Source organism: Lactuca saligna, chromosome 8 (assembly GCF_052625555.1).
Source record: "Lactuca saligna cultivar CGN05327 chromosome 8, ASM5262555v1, whole genome shotgun sequence".
Lineage (NCBI taxonomy): Eukaryota > Viridiplantae > Streptophyta > Magnoliopsida > Asterales > Asteraceae > Lactuca > Lactuca saligna.
This window is the reverse complement of record NC_136424.1, coordinates 39,877,439-39,896,211: the sequence shown is the minus strand read 5'-3', so window position 1 is coordinate 39,896,211 and position 18,773 is coordinate 39,877,439. Positions and strand designations below refer to the sequence as shown.

Here is an 18,773-nt window from a genome sequence, read left to right as displayed (position 1 = left end):
CACGTAAATTACCCTAAACAATAGGGATTATTCATATAATTTACTCACTTAACTATTAGAATAGTTTGGTTGTTATTAATATAATTTTGCATTATTGGTGTATATAAGTTGGTGTAATATTTATTTATTTGTTTGCAGTTGAATTTTAATTTGGTAGATTGTTTGTTTATGATTTGGTAGTTTGATGCTTAGTTAATCGTGTGATATATTTCAATTACTTGTTTATTGCATTTTGGATTAGGTTTATTTCATAATGATAAACATAACTTTAAGTATTTGTGACAATGATTCATTAGTTTATTTTAGGGTTAATGATTAAAATAGGTAATAAATTTTGGTTTTTGTTCATATTTAGGGTATTATGTATTTTTCTTATACGTATGACCAGTAAACTTGTTTAACTTATTCATAATAGTGTAATATTAACTGTTGTTTTCTTTAACTAGCAGACGAGAATAATATATATATATATATATATATATATATATATATATATATATATATATATATATATATATATATATATATATAAAAGGAAGATCCACCTCTAGCAAGTTACTAGAGAGGACAAACAAAAGTACAAATGACAGGAAAAAAAAGAAATTGAAATGCAATTACATTACAGACTACAAAAGGGGTTGGAGTTCCAATTTGTCTAATTTAAGCCACCTTCCTTGCTTCTAGGATTAAACCATAAAAATGTAGTTGTCTTTATGATATCGACCACCTTGGTAGCACATACCCTTTTTTTTATTGAATAAGCTCTCGTTCCTTGCCTTCCGGATACTCCATATAGTTCCATAGCAAATTCCATGTAACCTTTTCTTCTTCTTGGTGCAATTACCCCCACTTGGATGCATAATCTAACACATGTACCGTTTGAAAATTCGCCATCGGGATGTGTGACAACTGTCAATTTCTGGTCAAGTCAAAGTCAAATAAAATCAACAAGTCAAACCGGTCAACTCAACTAACCCTTGTGTACTAGAGCTCATGTTAGGTAAATACTATACATCCCGCTATTCTAATGAGAAGTAATAAATTGAAAAGTACGTACGTCTAGATTTCCTCAACCTAACACTGTGGTAAGTAACGAATCAAACCGATAAAACAATGTTGCATACTCATCGGGAGTGTGTAAGGTCCTTAAACATGGCTTAACGTGGTTTACAAACCTTGCATTGCGAACCCGGAAACTCACAAATGTCACACACGAAACCCCTCTCAATCGTTTTCACTTTATCTCTCTTTATCTAGAATCTCTTGCAAATCTCTCTAAGTATGTCAAATCTCTCCCAAATCCCTCTTTGTATGAGAAATCTCTCCAAGAATGTGAAATCTCTCCCAAATCTCTCTCAAAAGCTCCTTAAACTTTTTATAGTCTTTCGGGCCATCCCGACCCTTAACCGAGTAAAAAACGGCTTAAAACGGAGTAAAAACGAGTAAAATAGGCTTAAGGACCCGAAACCCCTCTTAAGGAGCTGAACCCTCTTAAGGACCCGAAACCCCTCTTAGGAACCGAACTCATCAGAAGTGAAAGCATCAGAAGCGAAGGCATCAAAAGCGAACCTGTCAGAGGCGAACTAGTCAGAACCGAACCTCGCCTAAAGGACCGAACCCTTCCCTTCGGACCGAACCTTCGGTCCATTTCGCTCCATTTCTCACCTTACCCTCTTCACTTCATTTTGCCTCTCGCCCAGCACCAGAAGGGACCGAACCTCTGGCCAGGACCGAGAGGTCTCGCTGGAAGCCCTTTTCTTCCCGGTTTTCGACTAGTTTTGCGTTTTAGGCCCGTTTTTAATTGTTTTAACGCGGGATTTTCACCCAAAACTTTATTTTAACATATAAGGCCCCATATTTACTAATTATCCACGTTTTTGGGGATAAACCTTGTCCAAGAAGAGTGGGTGAAGTACAAGAGGTGGAGTGTTGACTTTGCTTTAATCTATGACACAAGCAACCTCCCACACCCACTCCATGTCACTATTTCCCCATCAGCCCATACCTAGTCACTTCATTGTACTTTTCCCAACTTTTTCCAACCACACAATTGGTCAAAGGCTAGAAAACTCTCCTCTCTCCTCACACTTCTCTCATTTTCTCATTCTTCCACCAAAGATCAAACATATTTTCTCTCTCACTTCCTCTCTCTAAAAATTCGAGATTCAAGGGCTGATCTTAGATTTTTCATCCACAATTTGTAAGTATCTTCCTCCCACACTTAGATATTCTACTATACTTCATCCAAATCATAGATTACTTACACAAATATCATCATATTTGTTGTTAGATCCTCAAATCTTCAAGCATCTCCCCAGTGTTCTTGAGTTGAACACTTCTTTTCTCCATCATTCATCTATTGAAATCACTCAAGGTGAGTTCATACCCCTACATTTTCATGTTTTCTTAAGTTTTTAGGGGGGGGGGGATACAAGTTAAAACACCAAGAACATAACTAAACTTTTCTAACAGCTTTCATCAGAAAAGTTGGACTCCATTCACGGACTGTTTTGGATAGCTTTAACATTTTAGTTTTCAAAACTGTTTTAGGTGCAATTAGTTCCAGTTCTTAGATTTAAAATGACTATTTACACATCTCCATACGATTTTTCTACAATTTATGGTGATTGTTACAAAACTGCCTATCATTTCAAACACCAATTCGGACCAGTCTGTGATTATGGACTTTTTCACCCAAGTTGGACGTCATTAAAAATCATGATAAAAATTATGAGTAAACTAGACACATTTTGGGAACTCTCAGAATATACGGATCTAGTATTCGACTTCGTATGATTTTTCTATGACTTTTCTAAAACAGCGCAAAAAGATTAAAAATTAGTTAACAGCATATAACTTTCATAACACTTTGTATTATGTCGAGCAAAGTGTATAACAACAAGTTCTAAATACTGAATGTGTTTCCTTGTTAGTTTATCATCATAAACTGAAACCTAGTCATTCATGATAAGATTATTCATTCATTTAGAACATGTATATTAAGCTATAATAAGCATAATTTATGGATTCATAACACTAATTCGTTTTCATAAAAGAGTTCTTATACATTACAAACGTTTTGGATAAACTATAATAGGTATGGTTTATGTTTCCATTAACACAACAAACACATTTCGGAAGGTTTTATTCCCACATAAAAAGGTTGTACACTGACGCACACCACATGTAAACTTGTTGACCTAAATTGTGAGACAATCTCTTTCCGTACGTCCGAGTGCGGGATATAAATTCCTAGTAGTTATAATCAGAGTCTCCTGGAGGGAGAACGTGATAGTTGTGTATAGATCTATATTGGGTTTGACACCCCACACCTTACTGCTAGCTACAGTAGGACCTGCAGGTCTACGGGTGACAAATGTCATTTCAGTTTCGCGATGCCTGAGAAACGCTGTGGCAAGTTCATTCAGTCATAGTATGGTTATAGCAGCTCACATAGGAAGTTAACAACACATAAAGTTTACGGGGATTTTCATAAATCAAAAGGGGTTTTATGTCGATTTAAAATCACTTTTCATATCAATAATTACATATATTATTGTATACTTTCGGTCTTGGTATTTAAGACTACACACCATTCATTTCGGGATTTTTCTCAAATCAGAAAGGGTTTTACGCAAATTTAAAACCACTTTTATATCTTTAAGTATGACCAACACTTGTTCATTTTCGGTCACAAAATTTTGGACCACATAACTTTTATAAAGAAAATATTGGATTTTTCTTGGTAACACACCACTCATTACAAGGAACGGTTTCCAAACTCTTTATCTAAAAAGCTTATGAACTCACCAACCTTTGTGTTGAAACTTTTTCAAACAACTTGTATTCTCAGGAATTCAGTGAAACAGGAAATCAACAGCGTTTTGAGGATGGGACGATAAATCGTCAAACAGTTCATTTTGTCATCATAATGTAATTGATTTGAATCATGTAAACATATACTTTGGTGTAACTTTTTCAATTATATTTATGATGGTTGTAATTACTTTGAGCACTATTATACTCGTTGTTGTGATACTATACATGAAGTCTGCCACCCCTGGACGTTTCCACCATCCTTGGTTTGGGGGTGTGACAGGATGTTACACCATTTGAATATCCACTTCAACACAGTTTTTACAAACGGACATTGAATCAAAGCATGGTTTCCAGTTTCATCTGTTGTGGAGCATTGACAACATGTTTTAGATGGGAGAGATACGCCCCTGTTGATGTTGGTTAGTGCCACGACGGAAGGGATATGTCCCATTTTTCCCTTCAAATGAAGCAAATGAATTTGATTGGAATTTCTTTGATCCACCTAATCTTTCTACTGTCAACAGGTTCTTGACTATTCAGTAGTTGTCGAAGGGTTTTCACCTGGAACTTACCGTCTTCATTTAGTTCACATCTCCATTGCTCCCCAGCTGTGGCATGTTGCCTTTTGATTATTTTGCTTGGTGAAATACCATTCTTCTCTATCTTACTTTTAATATTTGTTATCTTATTCCAGGTTTCTGTCATAGTTTTCTTTGAATAGCATTTGTCAGTCCTATTAGCAAGTTTATGGATTCCAATGATAACTTTTGCCCATAGAGAGGATGGTTGTGTCCTGAGTCTCCACCACCACTTGGCAATCAATAATATATTTAATGATTTGATGGATCCGACTCCCAAGCCACCTGCTTTTTTATCCGCAATGACTTTGTCCCAAGATACCCAATGTATCTTGCTCTTTTCGTTTGAGACAACCCATAAAAATCTCCTTCTTATCTTTTCTAGTTCGTTTAGTACCCCCTCAGGTGCCACATAAAGTGACAGGAAGTAGTTTGGAAGGTTCCCCAACACCGATTTGATTAATGTTAATCTACCCCCAAAAGATAAAGCTTTCGACTTCAATGGTAATCATAGGTTTATGGGTAAAATGAATTAGGTGACATTAATTTATATAATGTGTCATTAATGAGATATTAAGTAGAAAAATTAATGATTTAAAAGGGTAACGAACTTTGGTCTGTGTACATATTTATGTAACCATGTTTTTTTCTGTACATATTTAACCAATAAACTTATTTTACCTATTCAAACTAAGATAATATTACCCGTAATCATAGCTTGATGATGAAGCATTTATGTAGTGAAAGCTTGTTGATTGTATTGATTAGTTTGGGAGGAAAGTGAATTGTTATGTTAAACTCGTGATGTATGTTTTTTTAGGATCTTAACAATGGTATATGTATGAGTTCTTTTTTGGAACTTAATAAATTGAATTTTATCATGTGTTTTCAATTAAGTAGTGTGATTTTAACTGCCAAATTAGAAATCAATAAACCAAAGTCAAAATCATAAAAACGACCTACCGAGAATATCATTAACTTTTTTTCGGGTTTTTTTTTTTTTTTTGTCCTAGATGTGTGAATACGAGTGGGAAGACCACATGAGCAATAAGTGAATTCGTACCCTAAGGATGAGTGAGAAATTGATGAAGAAGACGTCATTTTTTTTATTTTTTATTTTTTTATTTTTTTTTTTTTTTGCATTCTAGTGCACCATTCAGTTCTAGGGCACAATTTATATATACCACATAAGTTGCCAAATCAACATCAAGCTATGATCACCAATAATTTTATCTTTTTTTTAAGAGGTCAATGGATTTATTTCTTGGAAAGCTAATTATTGTGTGGAGAATTAGAATGATTAGATTGTCGAAGTAACCTTGATTACCTTGGAATTGATATTCCTAGTACTCTATCCGATTTATAACTTGGATGTGGAGCAATTGGATCATTTGTTCGTTAGATACGAGATGACTACTAAAACTTGGAATACAATTATCAAATGGTTAGACATCCAAGTTAGTTATTTTTATTGCATGAACACTTTATTCGATCAAGTGGGCAATCTTAAAGGTAACACTAATAAAAGAAGTGTGATTGATGCGATGGTTAGCACGACACTTTGGTAGTTATGGAGATATTGTAATGATACAGTTTCTGAAGAAGGTAAAATGCAATGGGTACCATTTTTTATTCTGTTAGATAATTTTCATTTCTTTGGATTAGTAATAGACATAGAAAGTGTTCTTTTCCTTGGAATTGTTGTATGCAATTTCCTCTAAATAATTTGTAATTTTTTTTTCTTGTTCTCTTGTTTCTTGCTATAGTTCTTTTTATAATTAGTGTAGACAAAAATCAAAATTCATTACCCATTTAGATCATTAACCCTTGATTTTCATGAAGTTTAAAATTGAGGCTCATGCTTATTGAGCTAAACAAAATTTTGTATTACAATATGTAGGAAATAGTGTAAATAAAAACCACAAAAAAAAAAAAGTAAAGTATGAATACTGTAACATAATTCTTAACTCTGATACACATAAATGATAAATCATAAATGCACATGTTGATATCAATAGAAATCGCTTGGTTTGCCGATTTTTATATTTTGTTCATTTAGGTACTCGATAATTGCTTTCTTTTGCCATCCCTTGAAACTCCTGTCATTTTAATCAATGTTTTTCAAGTTAATTTAACTTTCTTCTACAATAGGTTACCCATTTATGACATTAAAATTAGTAATTTTTAATTATAAAAATGAAGTTTTTTTTTGTTTACTTTTGATCAAGATGAGCAATAATTTCACCCCCATGAAAAGCTTCAAGTGTTGCATCATATGAAGCTTTGATTGCATGTTTCCATGTCCCTCCACCACCATCTTCCATTGGCAATGAATATCCAGATAACAAATGACCAAAACACACACCACCTTTCCTAAATATTTATAAACAATAATATCTATATTTATAATTTATAAAAAAAAAAATGTCAATCAAGAAAACAAGAAAGTAACTCACAAGATAATGTCCATGTGGCGAGGTACATAATGCCCTCCCCCTATACCCAGAAGCACTTTTTTATTACCACACGCACTGGGACATAAAAAGGTTTTTAAAAAAAAATTAACAAATAGGGGTATATTTGTATTTTGTCCAACATCAGAAGATTGAAATAATGCACTAATTGGTAATACCTGTTCCAGTTTCCAATAGCCTCTCCACTTCCAATTCCTAATCCTTCCCAAACTAACTTCAAAAATCAAGAAAAAAATATTCAGATGATGAAATCATGCAACTGATGATAGAATTAGGTCATGGAAATGTACTGAACTTGAGCAATGACTTGAGCAGCATCTTTCCTATTCCAGCATTCAATTGTGCTACCTATACAATACATTCATTTGATTTGAACAATAAAACATGAAGAATTACACAAAATAAGAAGTTTGAGATGTTATTATTTACCTATCTCAACAAACATGGTTGGCTTGTTTGTAATTGGACCATGATGAGTAGCCTCCAAAGTGATCTACAACATACAAGTTGAAATTAAAAAGAGTGTTTTTGTCAAGAAATCTTGCTGCAAATTAGGTTAAGTGTTGTTTTCCAGTATTGTGGATGATTCATGAGGTGTCATGTTCAGGACAAAAGTGCAAGTAGGATGTTTGATTTAGTGACAAAAATTAAGAATGTAAGATGTTATGAGTTTCTTGCTAGAATTGAAGTTAATCGTACCTCGAATTCAGGAACTAAGTTATGAGATTGGGCAAGTTTCTTTAAGAGTATCAACCATGGTGTCATTCGAGGGCTAGGAATTGCTGCCCATCCAGGTTTTCCTCCTTGTGGTGGAACATCTCCTTCTTTTAGATGAGGCACACCTAATTAAATACATATGAAGCTTGAGAAATGAGAATTGAGATCGAATTGACATCTGTAATGGCTAAATAGCAATCAGTGATCATGAAGAAATGAATTAGAGATAATACCGATTGGGTGAATGGTAAGAGCAGGGCGATTAGTGACGGCGGTGTGTTTGCTGAGGAAGATGATCTCGTCGACAACCTCGCCTGTAGCCTCTTCCCACCGATTATCTAAATGATCCTCCTCCACTATCCCTTTATCGTGCTCCAGTAATCTCACATCTCCGTTTACTTTACTTCTAATCCCCTTTACCAAAAGTTTTTACAAAAGCAATTCGAGTTTAGAAAGGTATACGAATTAGTAACTAGAAATGGAGGAGAGGTATTGGAAGTAGAGATCAGTACCTGAAAGGATGCGCCGGGGTTCCAATTTCCCATGGCTAAGAGCGCTGTCGCCGGTCCATACGACGCCGGATCGGTGGTTGTTGCCACCACTAATACCACCATTTTCTATTCGATGCCAGTTGAGTATGTGATTTGGGTTTAGTGATGGTGGAAATGGGAATTTGATGATTGATTAGTTTGGGAATTCATGAAACTATTGGCGGGGATTTTCTCGATTGACGGGGAATCAGGGTGCCGTTGTTGGGAATTTTACTTTGAGCAAATTAAATCATTTACAATAGGGTTCCACTTTGATTTATATTTGTGTAATAATCTTGTCTTTATTTTTCTTAAATTTGTATGGATTTGAGAGTCTTCCCGAGTGGATTCAGACTATGTGTGGTGCATGAGATAACGGTTATGTCATAAGGAAATGGTATTGTATTGGGTGAGCACCTTGACACTGGTGGTAGTGTCAAGACAGCCAAGTGGATCTCCTTGGTAAGGAAAAATGAAAGGAATGTAGCTCTGAGAGGGAATGTAAGTCGCGGAAGTGAAATCAGTAGTGCGAAGTTATGATTGAAGTGTTTCTATTATGGTTGTTGCACAGTGTGTGCGGTGGTGATATGGTATCACATCCGGTTTGGATGTCTGCCGAGGTTACGGAAGGAAATTCCGAGGGTGTAAAGTCAAGAGGCTCGTAAGGGATGCAGAGATGGAGTCTTGGATTCCCAACTCTATTTCGGTTAAGAAACATTATGGGGGATGTTTGGAGGTATTGTTAATGTATCGCGTTTTCCAACCCGAGGATGCTTGAGCCATTTCAGCATGGGTATGAGATTGTGGAGGGGAACTCATGAGAGTTTCTATGAGATCAAGGGATGTATCATCCTGTCAGCATGGACTAGGTAAAGTTGAATTCAGATCAGGATTCTAGCGGTTCAGGGATTATCTCTAGCTCGTATGAGTCAAGTGAGTGTTGTGACTTGGAGCGAGCGAAGTATCAGGGAGTGATACTCGGTGGTTAGGTGTGGCTATCAGAGGATGAGGCCGGTGGCCGGCTTGAAGCGGGGATCAGAACACCGCAAGAAGAGAGAAAGTTGGGTTCGGGTTTCGATGGCTGTGTTTTGAGGAATCTGGTCTGGTTAATGCCAGGAGGTGCATTGCGGAAGTAGTTCTAGAGTTGTGTTGTCGCAAGCTTCGAGGACGAAGCCTAATTTAAGTGGGGGAGTGTGACATCCCCAATTTCACGGCCAGAAAAGACCGATTTGTTTATGTTTTTTTTTTTATAAATCAGAGTGATCGTTTAAAGAAAACGGTTGCGGAATTTGTTCCCAAAATAAAATATGATAACCATTTATCAAAACATTTCTCGAAAAGAATGTATTTTCATTAAATAATAAAAACTCGGGATGTCATGTTCGTTACAGACCAAAATCATAAACAATATAAAATAGACCTTACAATAGTTATTCAACTACTGATATATAATCCAAAATCCCTCGTCAAGTCCACCAACTTATACCCTTGTGCCATTACCTGTAATGAAAAGAAAACTGAGTGGGTCAGGCTTGGGAGCCTGGTGAGCATATAGGGTTTTCAACCCACAATAATATAATTATTATATGTAATCAGCAAACAATCAACCCAATTACCCATCCCCATTATCTTCTTAAGGTTTTACCCTAAGAACCAACTATCCTTCATTCATTTATTCGTAAGGAATTTGGCACGAATTCCATTGCTGCCAAAGCTTATTTATCAAGTACTAAATCCATAGTTATCTGGCGCTAACTCCATAGTCACCAAAGTTCACTTAACAAACGCTAACTCCATAGTCGCCAAGGCTTACTCAACAAGCGCTAACTCCATAGTCGCCAAAGTTTACTCAACGTGTGCTAACTCCATAGTCGCCAAGGTTCATCAAATAGGCACGAAGTCACATCGTCGCCAAGGTTTATACAATAGGCGCTAACTCCATAGTCACCAACTATTCCATCTACCTATGTTCTACCCAACAATTTTGTAGATATAAATATTTACACAGTTTAAATTATTTAACACCTATATAAAACTCCAATTTCCATGCCCGTCTCAAATAGACAAATAACATATAAACACATAGCACGTATTTCATAGCAAATACGTCACATTTATGTGTTAGAAGAAAATAACTACACACTCACACATATAAACAACAATAAACTTAATACACTTAAACCATACTTGTATTATTATCGTGTTTATGAAAGGTAGTATACACTCACTTGATCAGAAGATGATCGGACAGCACTACGACTTGCAGAAGTAGTATTCTTCGGTAGATCTGGAAGATCTCCACAAAAATCGAACTTCTCGCGGGCAGAGCTTCGGCTCGGGAACTGCACTTCTCGGGATCTTCGGGATCTCGGGACTTGCTTCGGGGCTCGAGAATAATATCGGGGCTTCGGGGTATTTCTGGCACGCAAATCGATGCAAAACGGGAGAGAAAAGAGAGAAAATGAACAAAAGAACCGGCTGCCCTCGCATCCTATTTATAGGAGGCTGGAGCCTCAGAGTACGCGGGGCGTACGCGTCCGAATTCGTCACTGCATGCGTCATCCGAAGAACTCGAGTGCGAAGGTCGTCATGCTTCGCTGTACGCGGGGCGTACTTCGGATGAGTCCGATGACTCGCCTTCGGATAATACCGAGATTTAATAATTAAATTTAATTATTAATTAATTAATAAACTTCGAAAATTCATATATTCTTCATACGAACTCCGTTTTCGATGTTCTTTATATCCACGCGTAGGTGAGACTACGATCTTCAACTTTCGTTTAGACTCCGTCAGCTAATTTTGACTTTTATTTTTATTATTTATTTTTAATAGGTCGGGACAGAAAATTTCGTTATAAATTCATAACTTCTTCGTCCAACGTCCGTTCTTGCCTAACTTTTCGTCGTTTCGCTACTAACAACGAGATCTTCGATTCTTGTTTAGATTGCTAAGGCTAAATATCACTCTAACGTAAATTCACTTTTTACGTCATTCAGCGTTGTGTCGGTTCTGTCGCGAAACTTTAACAAGTCATAACTTCTTCGTTATAACTCGGATTTTGGCATTCTTTATATGTACGGAAACCTTGTAACATATACTACAACTTAGTTAGGATTATTCATCCTAAATAATTTTCTATCAAAAAGTCATTTTTGACGCTTATTGTCTCTAAATTGACTAGCCCTGATCTACGGGCGTTACAGGGAGAATTGTAACATCCCGAGTCCAGGAGTGCAAGTTCAGGGTTCAAAGTGTAAATTTGAAGGGAAACTCGGCGAGTCCATGGGCTGACTCGGCGAGTAGGGTCGCGACTCAGGTCGCGTGTTAAGTGGCCAACTCGACGAGTAGGCGCTGTGCGAAGAAAACCCTAATTTCGGGGGATGAGCCCTATATAAAGGACATTATACCCTCTCCCCAGTCTCCTTACCTTCCCTTGAAGTCCAGAAAACCCTAGAAGCGTGATTGTGAAGGATTTAAGTGCATTTAAGCTTTGGAGAAGAGATTTGGAGGAAGATCTTGGAGAGTTAGGAGGCTTGGAGAAAGGGGCTTTGCTTAGATTCGGATTTCCTTGCTGTTAGGGCTTCCTTTTGAGGTATTATCTCGTCCTTGGGCTGCTATTCATCTAGATTCACCATTTTGGGGATGAGTGGGAAGTTTAGCTTGTGGTATTTAGAGTTTAAAGGTTATATTTGAGGTTGCTACCTCAGATCTAAAATGGAGAATGTCTAGAGGGAATTAAAGTCCCTGTTATGGAGTGTTGGGTGAAGCCATCTTGTCCCAAACCCTAGCCCTAGAGTGTAAAATGCCTAGATCTCTTTGGATTCACGTAAAGTTTGCCACTTTACGTGATGGAAGGGTTGTAGAAGGGTAGATCTACGTTTTGGATCGATTGCATGGCCTGGAAGACTTCTGTATGGGTTAAGAGCTAGTGGTACTCGACGAGTCACAAGGGTGTACTCGGCGAGTTGCTTGAAGGCGGGCAAGAACTCGACGAGTTTGAAGAACAACTCGGCATGTTGGCTGAAGATAGCCTTGGACTCGATGAGTCTGTTCTTGGACTCGACGAGTCTGGTCTTGAGGTCTTAGCCTTTCCTGGTTAAGCTAAGAATCGATGAGTCTAAGGGATGAATCAGTGAGTTGAGATGGGTCCTTTTCAGTGATGGGGGACTCGGCGAGTCAGAGGGCTGACTCGGCGAGTAGAGTCAGCTAGAAGGTTGACTTTGACTTTGACAAAGAGTTGACCAGTTGACTTCTAAGGGCATTTTGGTAATTGTTGGTTTTGTTTTGAGTTTAGTTTTGGTGCTAGACAGTGGTGGAGATCGTGTCAGTGGTCGGAGCATCTCGGTCTTATCTTTCCAGTCAGCCGTTACGAGGTGAGTTATCCTCACTATATCAACAGGGTCTAAGGCACCAAGGTCGGCCCGTTATCAGATTGTAATCCGGGTATTGTTGTTATGTTGTTGTTTTACTATGTTTGCATCCTGGTAATTAGGATGATATTCGTTAGAGACCTGGTTAAGGTCGGTATCCTGGTATATAGGGTGATGCTATGCTAGTGACCGGTTAGGTCGGCATCCTGCTTAGAGTATGTTGTGTTACGTGATATGCTAGATCGGTTTGATTGAATGTGAATTGTTATATGATTGTATGTTTACGTGCACATGGTTGTTTGACTGTGGTTGGGTTGAGGCGGGACCTGCTTTGTGCTGTAGGCCAACATACCCAGGGCGGATCGGTTATTTCGAAGGCCCAGCGAGCGGTTCGGATACGCTGTAGGCCCCACGAGGGCGGACAAGATGTACCGAGGTTCAGAGAGTGGACCAGGCCGACTGAAGGCCCGATACGGGTGGACCGGTCATACTGTAGACTCAGAGAGTGGACCAGGTGGGTTGAAGGCCCGGTGCGGGCGGACCAACCACACTACAGACTCGAGGGACATGACTAGACGCGGAGGGTGGACTAGGTGGACTGAAGGCCCGACACGGCAGACCAGTCACACAGTAGACCTGATATGCATGGATGTTCTGCAATTTGTTGAGATATAACATGTTATGAGTATGGTATATGTGGTTGGTATTTTGGGGGTATCTCACTAAGCTTTCGGGCTTACAGTTGTGGTTTAATGTTTTTCAGGTTCTTCAGGAAACTGTGGCAAGGCAAAGACGTGATCGTACCGCTCCTCGTGTTTGTGTTTTATGATATGGTTTTGGGAAATACTCTGATAAAAAATGTATTGAAAACCTTTTTGTAATAACATTATTAAAATGGGTTGTTTTTGAAAAGTTAAAAATTGGTTGAAATTTTTGGTCGTTACATAAAGTTTGTTTAGTATTTTGATTCGTATTTTGAATTCTAACATGATATTTAAAATTGAAAATTAAATACTGAAAATGCATCTAAAATGTTTATTTTTTTTATCATTGACACTTGTGATAAAATCATTACCGGGTTCATAAAATATTGTTTCAAACAAGTACGCGACTGAACAGGTGTAGTTCCTCGTTTATTACTTTGATTCCGAAGGTTTCGAACCCAGCTATGGTTAAAGAATATATGTCGATTTTGTTAATAGGCGTGCAATAAAAGATTATAGCTAAGATTTTGGCTATTCATTTTGCTAAGGTGGTGGATGGTTTGGTGAGCGGTGTGCAATTCGATTTTACTAAAGGTCTTCAAAATTTTCATGGACCTTTAATGATCGTCGCTTGGTATAAAAAAATAATAATAAGTAACTTCTTATCTTTAATGTCGATTTTAAAAAAGCATACGACTATTTGATTTGGAAGTTTCTTGATCATATGTTGGAAGTCCTCGGTTTTGGGCAGGTATATATGGAGAGGGTGGATGTGGATGTTTGTCTACATCTAGATTGTCTATCCTGATTAATGGAAGTCTAACTTGCGAGTTTTCTTTATTTAGAGGTGTGAGACAAAGTGATCCTTTAACATATTTTCTTTTCATTTTAGTTATGGAGGGCCTTCACGTGGTTATTGAAGAAACGGTTTCTCATAATCTCATTAGAGGTGTTTTCATAAGGAATTCTGGTTACCGGTTTCTCACTTGTAACTTGTTTTATGTTGATGGTGTGTTATTTTTGTTTAAGTGGAGTAGAGTTGATGTGGAGAATATAATTATGTTACTCAATTGTTTTGATTTTGCCTCGGTGTTTGAAAATCAATATGAATAAGTCCTAACTTTTCGGTGTTGGTGTTGATAATCAAGAGATTTAGGAGGCAATTATTCAAGCAAGATGTATCCAAGGTAATCTTCCGTTTATTTATCTTAGATTACCGGTTGGATCGAATATGGTTCATATTCCCTATTAAGATTCAGTGGTGGGTAAATTTAGAACTAGATTGGCTTTTGGAAGACTATAATGATTTCTATAAGAGGTGGACTTACCTTGTTAAGTTGGTTCTTGGGAGCCTTGGAATCTACTTCATGTCCATTTTCAAAGTTCCGAAAAGAATTTTGAAAAAGATAGAGGTAGGTGTAATTTCTTAAGGGGTTGTGATGGAAAGAAAAAGGAAATTATGTGGGTTAGCTGGGATAAGACCATTTTCATACGGAAATAAGTGGCTTAGGGATTAGGAGCTTAAGTTCTCTTAACCATGCTCTTCTTTACAAATGAAAATGACATTTCCTGAATTCCCCAAAGTACCAAATGAGTTCAGGTCATAGAGGCCATACATGACCATGATGGCAGCTTAGATGTCTGTGTAAAAATGCACAAATTTGGGCTAAGATCATTGGCTATAAATTTATTTAACGATCATAATGTAGTTCAAAAGCCCATTATTCCGTGGAATTGAATCGGTAAATCAAACTCGGTTTGGCTAGATTGATGGTTACGTGATAACACTTCGACAAACCGCTTTAACATGATCTTTCGGTTTAAATTAGATCCGAATTGCAAGGTGAAAGAGACGTTTGGAATTTGAGGTGATATGTAAGGGTGGGGGGGGGGGGTGGGGGGGGGGGGGGCGAAGAAGAACAATTTATACAACCACCCCTTGTATTGCAACAAGTCAACCTACTAGGTTAGGTTTGTCCCTTCGAGGAATGGAGCTGATGGATATTCAACGTCCTTCTTATGGTGTGATGTTGTGTTTTATAACTTTACTTCCATCAGTGGAAGTAGAGTTATGGAGATTTCGTAATTATAATTATATGGTGTTTGAGGAGAAGTCGAGACGAAAAGATGATATTCTGAATACTATCAAACTTTTTTCTTTTACTTTGTTAAAGTTTAGAGGCTCTAACGTTGTTATAAATTTTAACAATCGGCTTTTATATCATATTTTTTTCCATAATGTCAAGCAAATCGCTAATACGTGGGTAGTTTTCTAATTTGGCTGTTAAAAAAATAGATTTAAGCATGAAGCATCGAGTCTCCTCATCTTGTGTTTCAATCTTTTCTTTAGTTATTTGAAACTAATGTTGCCATCTTTTCTCGATTTATTGCCTTCTTCGTTCAAGTTGTGCTTGCCCTTATATAGGTCGTTGTTAGACTGGATCAAAAGACAAGTGGCAGTTGGATTAAAATTTGGGCTCAAAACGATATTACCAATATATCTATAGTATCTTATTCAAACTCATGTCCAATGTAAATTTGATGTCTCTGTTAAAATATACGGTTATTGTAGCACAATTTGTAGTTTGTTTTCTTTCTATTTTAATGCAAATACCATTTTTTTAACACAAACATGGAATGGCTTGAGCCAAAATAAAATCTAAGTCATGTGAACTTAATTAATCAAAGAATCATTTACAATCCTTGAGAAAGATAATAATTAGAAACATAAAATAAAATAAAAACTTGTACGAAAAAATGTTATATTCGAAGATGGAAATCGTTTTTGGTAGCGCCAGTCGGCGGATGTTGTACTCGTCGGCGTCGTTACATTTACACAGGCAGCTCTTTCTCATGGCTCCCAAATCTCACCGCATCCGTCAACGTAATTCCTTAAACCCTAACTTTTCACCTGCAAAAAACCCTAATTTCTGTTTTAGGTGGAGTTCTCCTTTTATAATTCGAATTTCGAAAACAATATTTACACTCGCTTACATTTATGTTAACATTTTCGATGCAGTTGCAGATTCAACAATGCAAGGTGCTGTTAAAAAACCTAGATCAATCCTAACGGAATCAGCCCCAACATCGTCATCCATGAAAGACTCGTTCTCCAAATACGCTGAATACCTCAATCAATTCGTTAGTATTCTCGATTTCTTTATTCCCAACACTCGCACATTTCTCACTTCTCATGTAAACCTCTATCAATTATCATGAATCTACTTCTGATGATTTTACCTTTACATATGCACCAAAATGATTTAGTTCCAAGTAATTTGCAAAACCTAATGGCATCCCGATTCCCAACCATTTTAGTACGTCTGTGATAGCAAACTTGTTATGATTGCCACATCGAGATTTTCCCCAAATGAATTCGCGATAATTACTTATTGCAGAATGACAAGAGGGAAAGGGTAGTGAAAGCAAGTCGCGACATCACCATTAACAGCAAAAAGGTGATCTTTCAAGTGCACAGGTGAATTCCCATCCATGGTTTCTTCAAACCTTAACCATTCCTAGTTTCTATAAACCTTGATTCATGTAAATTTTAAGTTATTTAACTCATTCTATTCCATCTCATCAACAGAATCAGCAAAAACAACAAAGACGAGGTGTTACAAAAAGCCGAAAAAGATCTTTCAGCTGTGAAAGATCAGTATATAGCCCGATTAGTAAACGAATTACAAGGAACTGATTTCTGGAAACTAAGACGCGCATACTCTCCTGGGGTTACCTCTTTACCCCATTTCACAAAATTCCCATAAATAAAATTACAAAATTACTTATTTTAAATAATAAAGCCTCCACCTTTTCAGGTTCAAGAATATGTCGAAGCTGCAACATTATGTAAATTCTGCACTACTGGCACTCTATTGAATCTTGAAGAAATTAACTCCTTGTTGTTACCACTTAGCGACCCTTCTCTTGAACCCTTGCAAATCAACATCCTTGACTATATCTTGGGGGTAAGTTAAAATTCCCTTTTTGCCCCTCTCAGTGAGAGTGATATCTTTTCCGTCTTATGAGAAGAGTTTCAACTCCAACGTGGATCATTGGCCTGACAAACTCTGTGTTGTTCAGTGATCTGGTGGGCCAGTGTGTATCTGATTTATATCTGACATGATTGTTTTTTTGCTTAGTTGGCTGATTTGACTGGGGAGTTGATGAGGTTAGCAATTGGGAGAATATCAGATGGGGAAATTGAATATGCTGAAAAGATATGTAGATTTGTGCGTGAAATCTATAGAGAACTTACGCTTTTGGCTCCAAAAATGGATGAGAGTTGGGACATGAAAAGTAAGATGGATGTGATGCTACAGAGTGTGATGAAAATAGAAAATGGTATGTTTTTGTTTTTTAATGAAAACTTTATAATGTGTGTGTTTATAGTGTGTGAATTTTTGTATTGTTTTATTGCAGCTTGTTTTAGTGTTCATGTGAGAGGGTCGGAGTATACGTCTCTTAATGGAATAGAAGATCCGAGTTATGCCTTGTTGGGTGTGTCTGAATTTGAGTAATTAAGTAGTTTTTATGTTGTGTTTTGTGTTTATGAATGTTACAATGTTTTACCTCATGTTATTGTGAAACTTGCTTTTGGACAATAGGTGTTAAAGTATCTATATCTGGTCTCTTGTTTTCGTTATCCTTTTGTTAAAAAAAATATGTATAATATGTTGTAGGTATTAATTAATATTATATAAACAAATAACTAATTGAAAGATCATATATATTGGTGAAAAGCAAACAAATAACTAAAGTTGGGGAGGGAACTATAGATTTTTTTCCCCCATGGATTTTGTCAATCAAAACACTCACGTTAATAATGCACTAATCGTTTTAGTGAATCGTTAAAAAAATAAAAATAAGGTGCATATGCTCAAAGTCGGCAATTTTTTATTTTTTATTTTTAAATTTATAAATATATTCTGCATCATTAAAGTTTTACGTTTTTGGGTAAATAGACAACAAGTTGAACCATAATACTTTTTTTGGATGGTGAAAAGGTATAAACATTTGTTGACTTTCCATGTATGTTTTCACATGTTTTGTCATTTTACATGAGACAACTTTTAGAACAACATGGCTTCGGGTAAAAATCTCACCCCCCAACCCTATGAGAGGGGAAACCCCTCTTAGATCCACGCATGCATGTTTCCTTTTTACCCATTCAAAAACCAAAATATCGACTCATATAATTGTTGATCTCATTTCCAATGGGTCAATCAAGAAATTCATAGGTGCTACTTTTTTTGGCTAAAACCTTGAGCCGAAAAATGTCAAAAAAAACTTCCCTAATTAGATCATGTTGGTACTTAAAACTCGGGAGCTATCTACATTATACTGCATGCTCCCCAAAAGAGTTCAAGCATATTTGCAACAAACATGGCATAACTCGTCAATCGAATAAATATTAATGGGATTATAAGACAATAGTTGATGATATCACGATACTCCACTTGTGACATATGTTGGCCAAGACCATCAATATGAATGGCCATAAGAAAAATCTTGAACATGTGGTGCCCGAAAACACTCAAAAATTGTTTTCTGTCTAAGAGTCATGTCGAATTATACT

General features: G+C 36.8%; 2 protein-coding genes across 4 annotated transcripts; one reads left to right on the top strand and one right to left on the bottom strand.

Moving 5' to 3' along the window:
• Positions 1–6,228: 6,228 nt before the first annotated feature.
• On the bottom strand, positions 6,229–8,377 carry GEK1 (D-aminoacyl-tRNA deacylase). Of its 2 annotated transcripts, none has more exons than XR_013664830.1 (9): positions 8,101–8,377; positions 7,822–8,002; positions 7,571–7,713; positions 7,301–7,364; positions 7,167–7,219; positions 7,030–7,085; positions 6,854–6,893; positions 6,615–6,770; positions 6,229–6,496 (listed from the first exon to the last, which is right to left on the bottom strand). XR_013664830.1 is itself a non-coding variant. In XM_078971889.1 (9 exons), the coding sequence occupies exons 1-9, from the start codon at positions 8,200–8,202 to the stop codon at positions 6,409–6,411; spliced, it is 918 nt and encodes a 305-aa protein (XP_078828015.1). In that variant the 5' UTR covers positions 8,203–8,376; the 3' UTR covers positions 6,229–6,408. The 2 variants fall into 2 exon arrangements, 1 of the variants encoding a protein (XP_078828015.1); XM_078971889.1 differs by having other exon boundaries at positions 6,854–6,928; positions 8,101–8,376.
• Positions 8,378–15,921: 7,544 nt separating this feature from the next.
• Positions 15,922–17,840, top strand: LOC145013356 (Translin family protein). Of its 2 annotated transcripts, none has more exons than XM_078972150.1 (7): positions 15,922–16,079; positions 16,215–16,336; positions 16,594–16,673; positions 16,785–16,926; positions 17,014–17,163; positions 17,338–17,539; positions 17,618–17,840. In XM_078972150.1, exons 1-7 carry the CDS (start codon positions 15,953–15,955, stop codon positions 17,713–17,715), a joined length of 921 nt encoding a protein of 306 aa, XP_078828276.1. In that variant the 5' UTR covers positions 15,922–15,952; the 3' UTR covers positions 17,716–17,840. The 2 variants fall into 2 exon arrangements, with proteins under 2 accessions (XP_078828276.1, XP_078828277.1); XM_078972151.1 differs by having other exon boundaries at positions 15,942–16,079; positions 16,221–16,336.
• Positions 17,841–18,773: the final 933 nt, after the last annotated feature.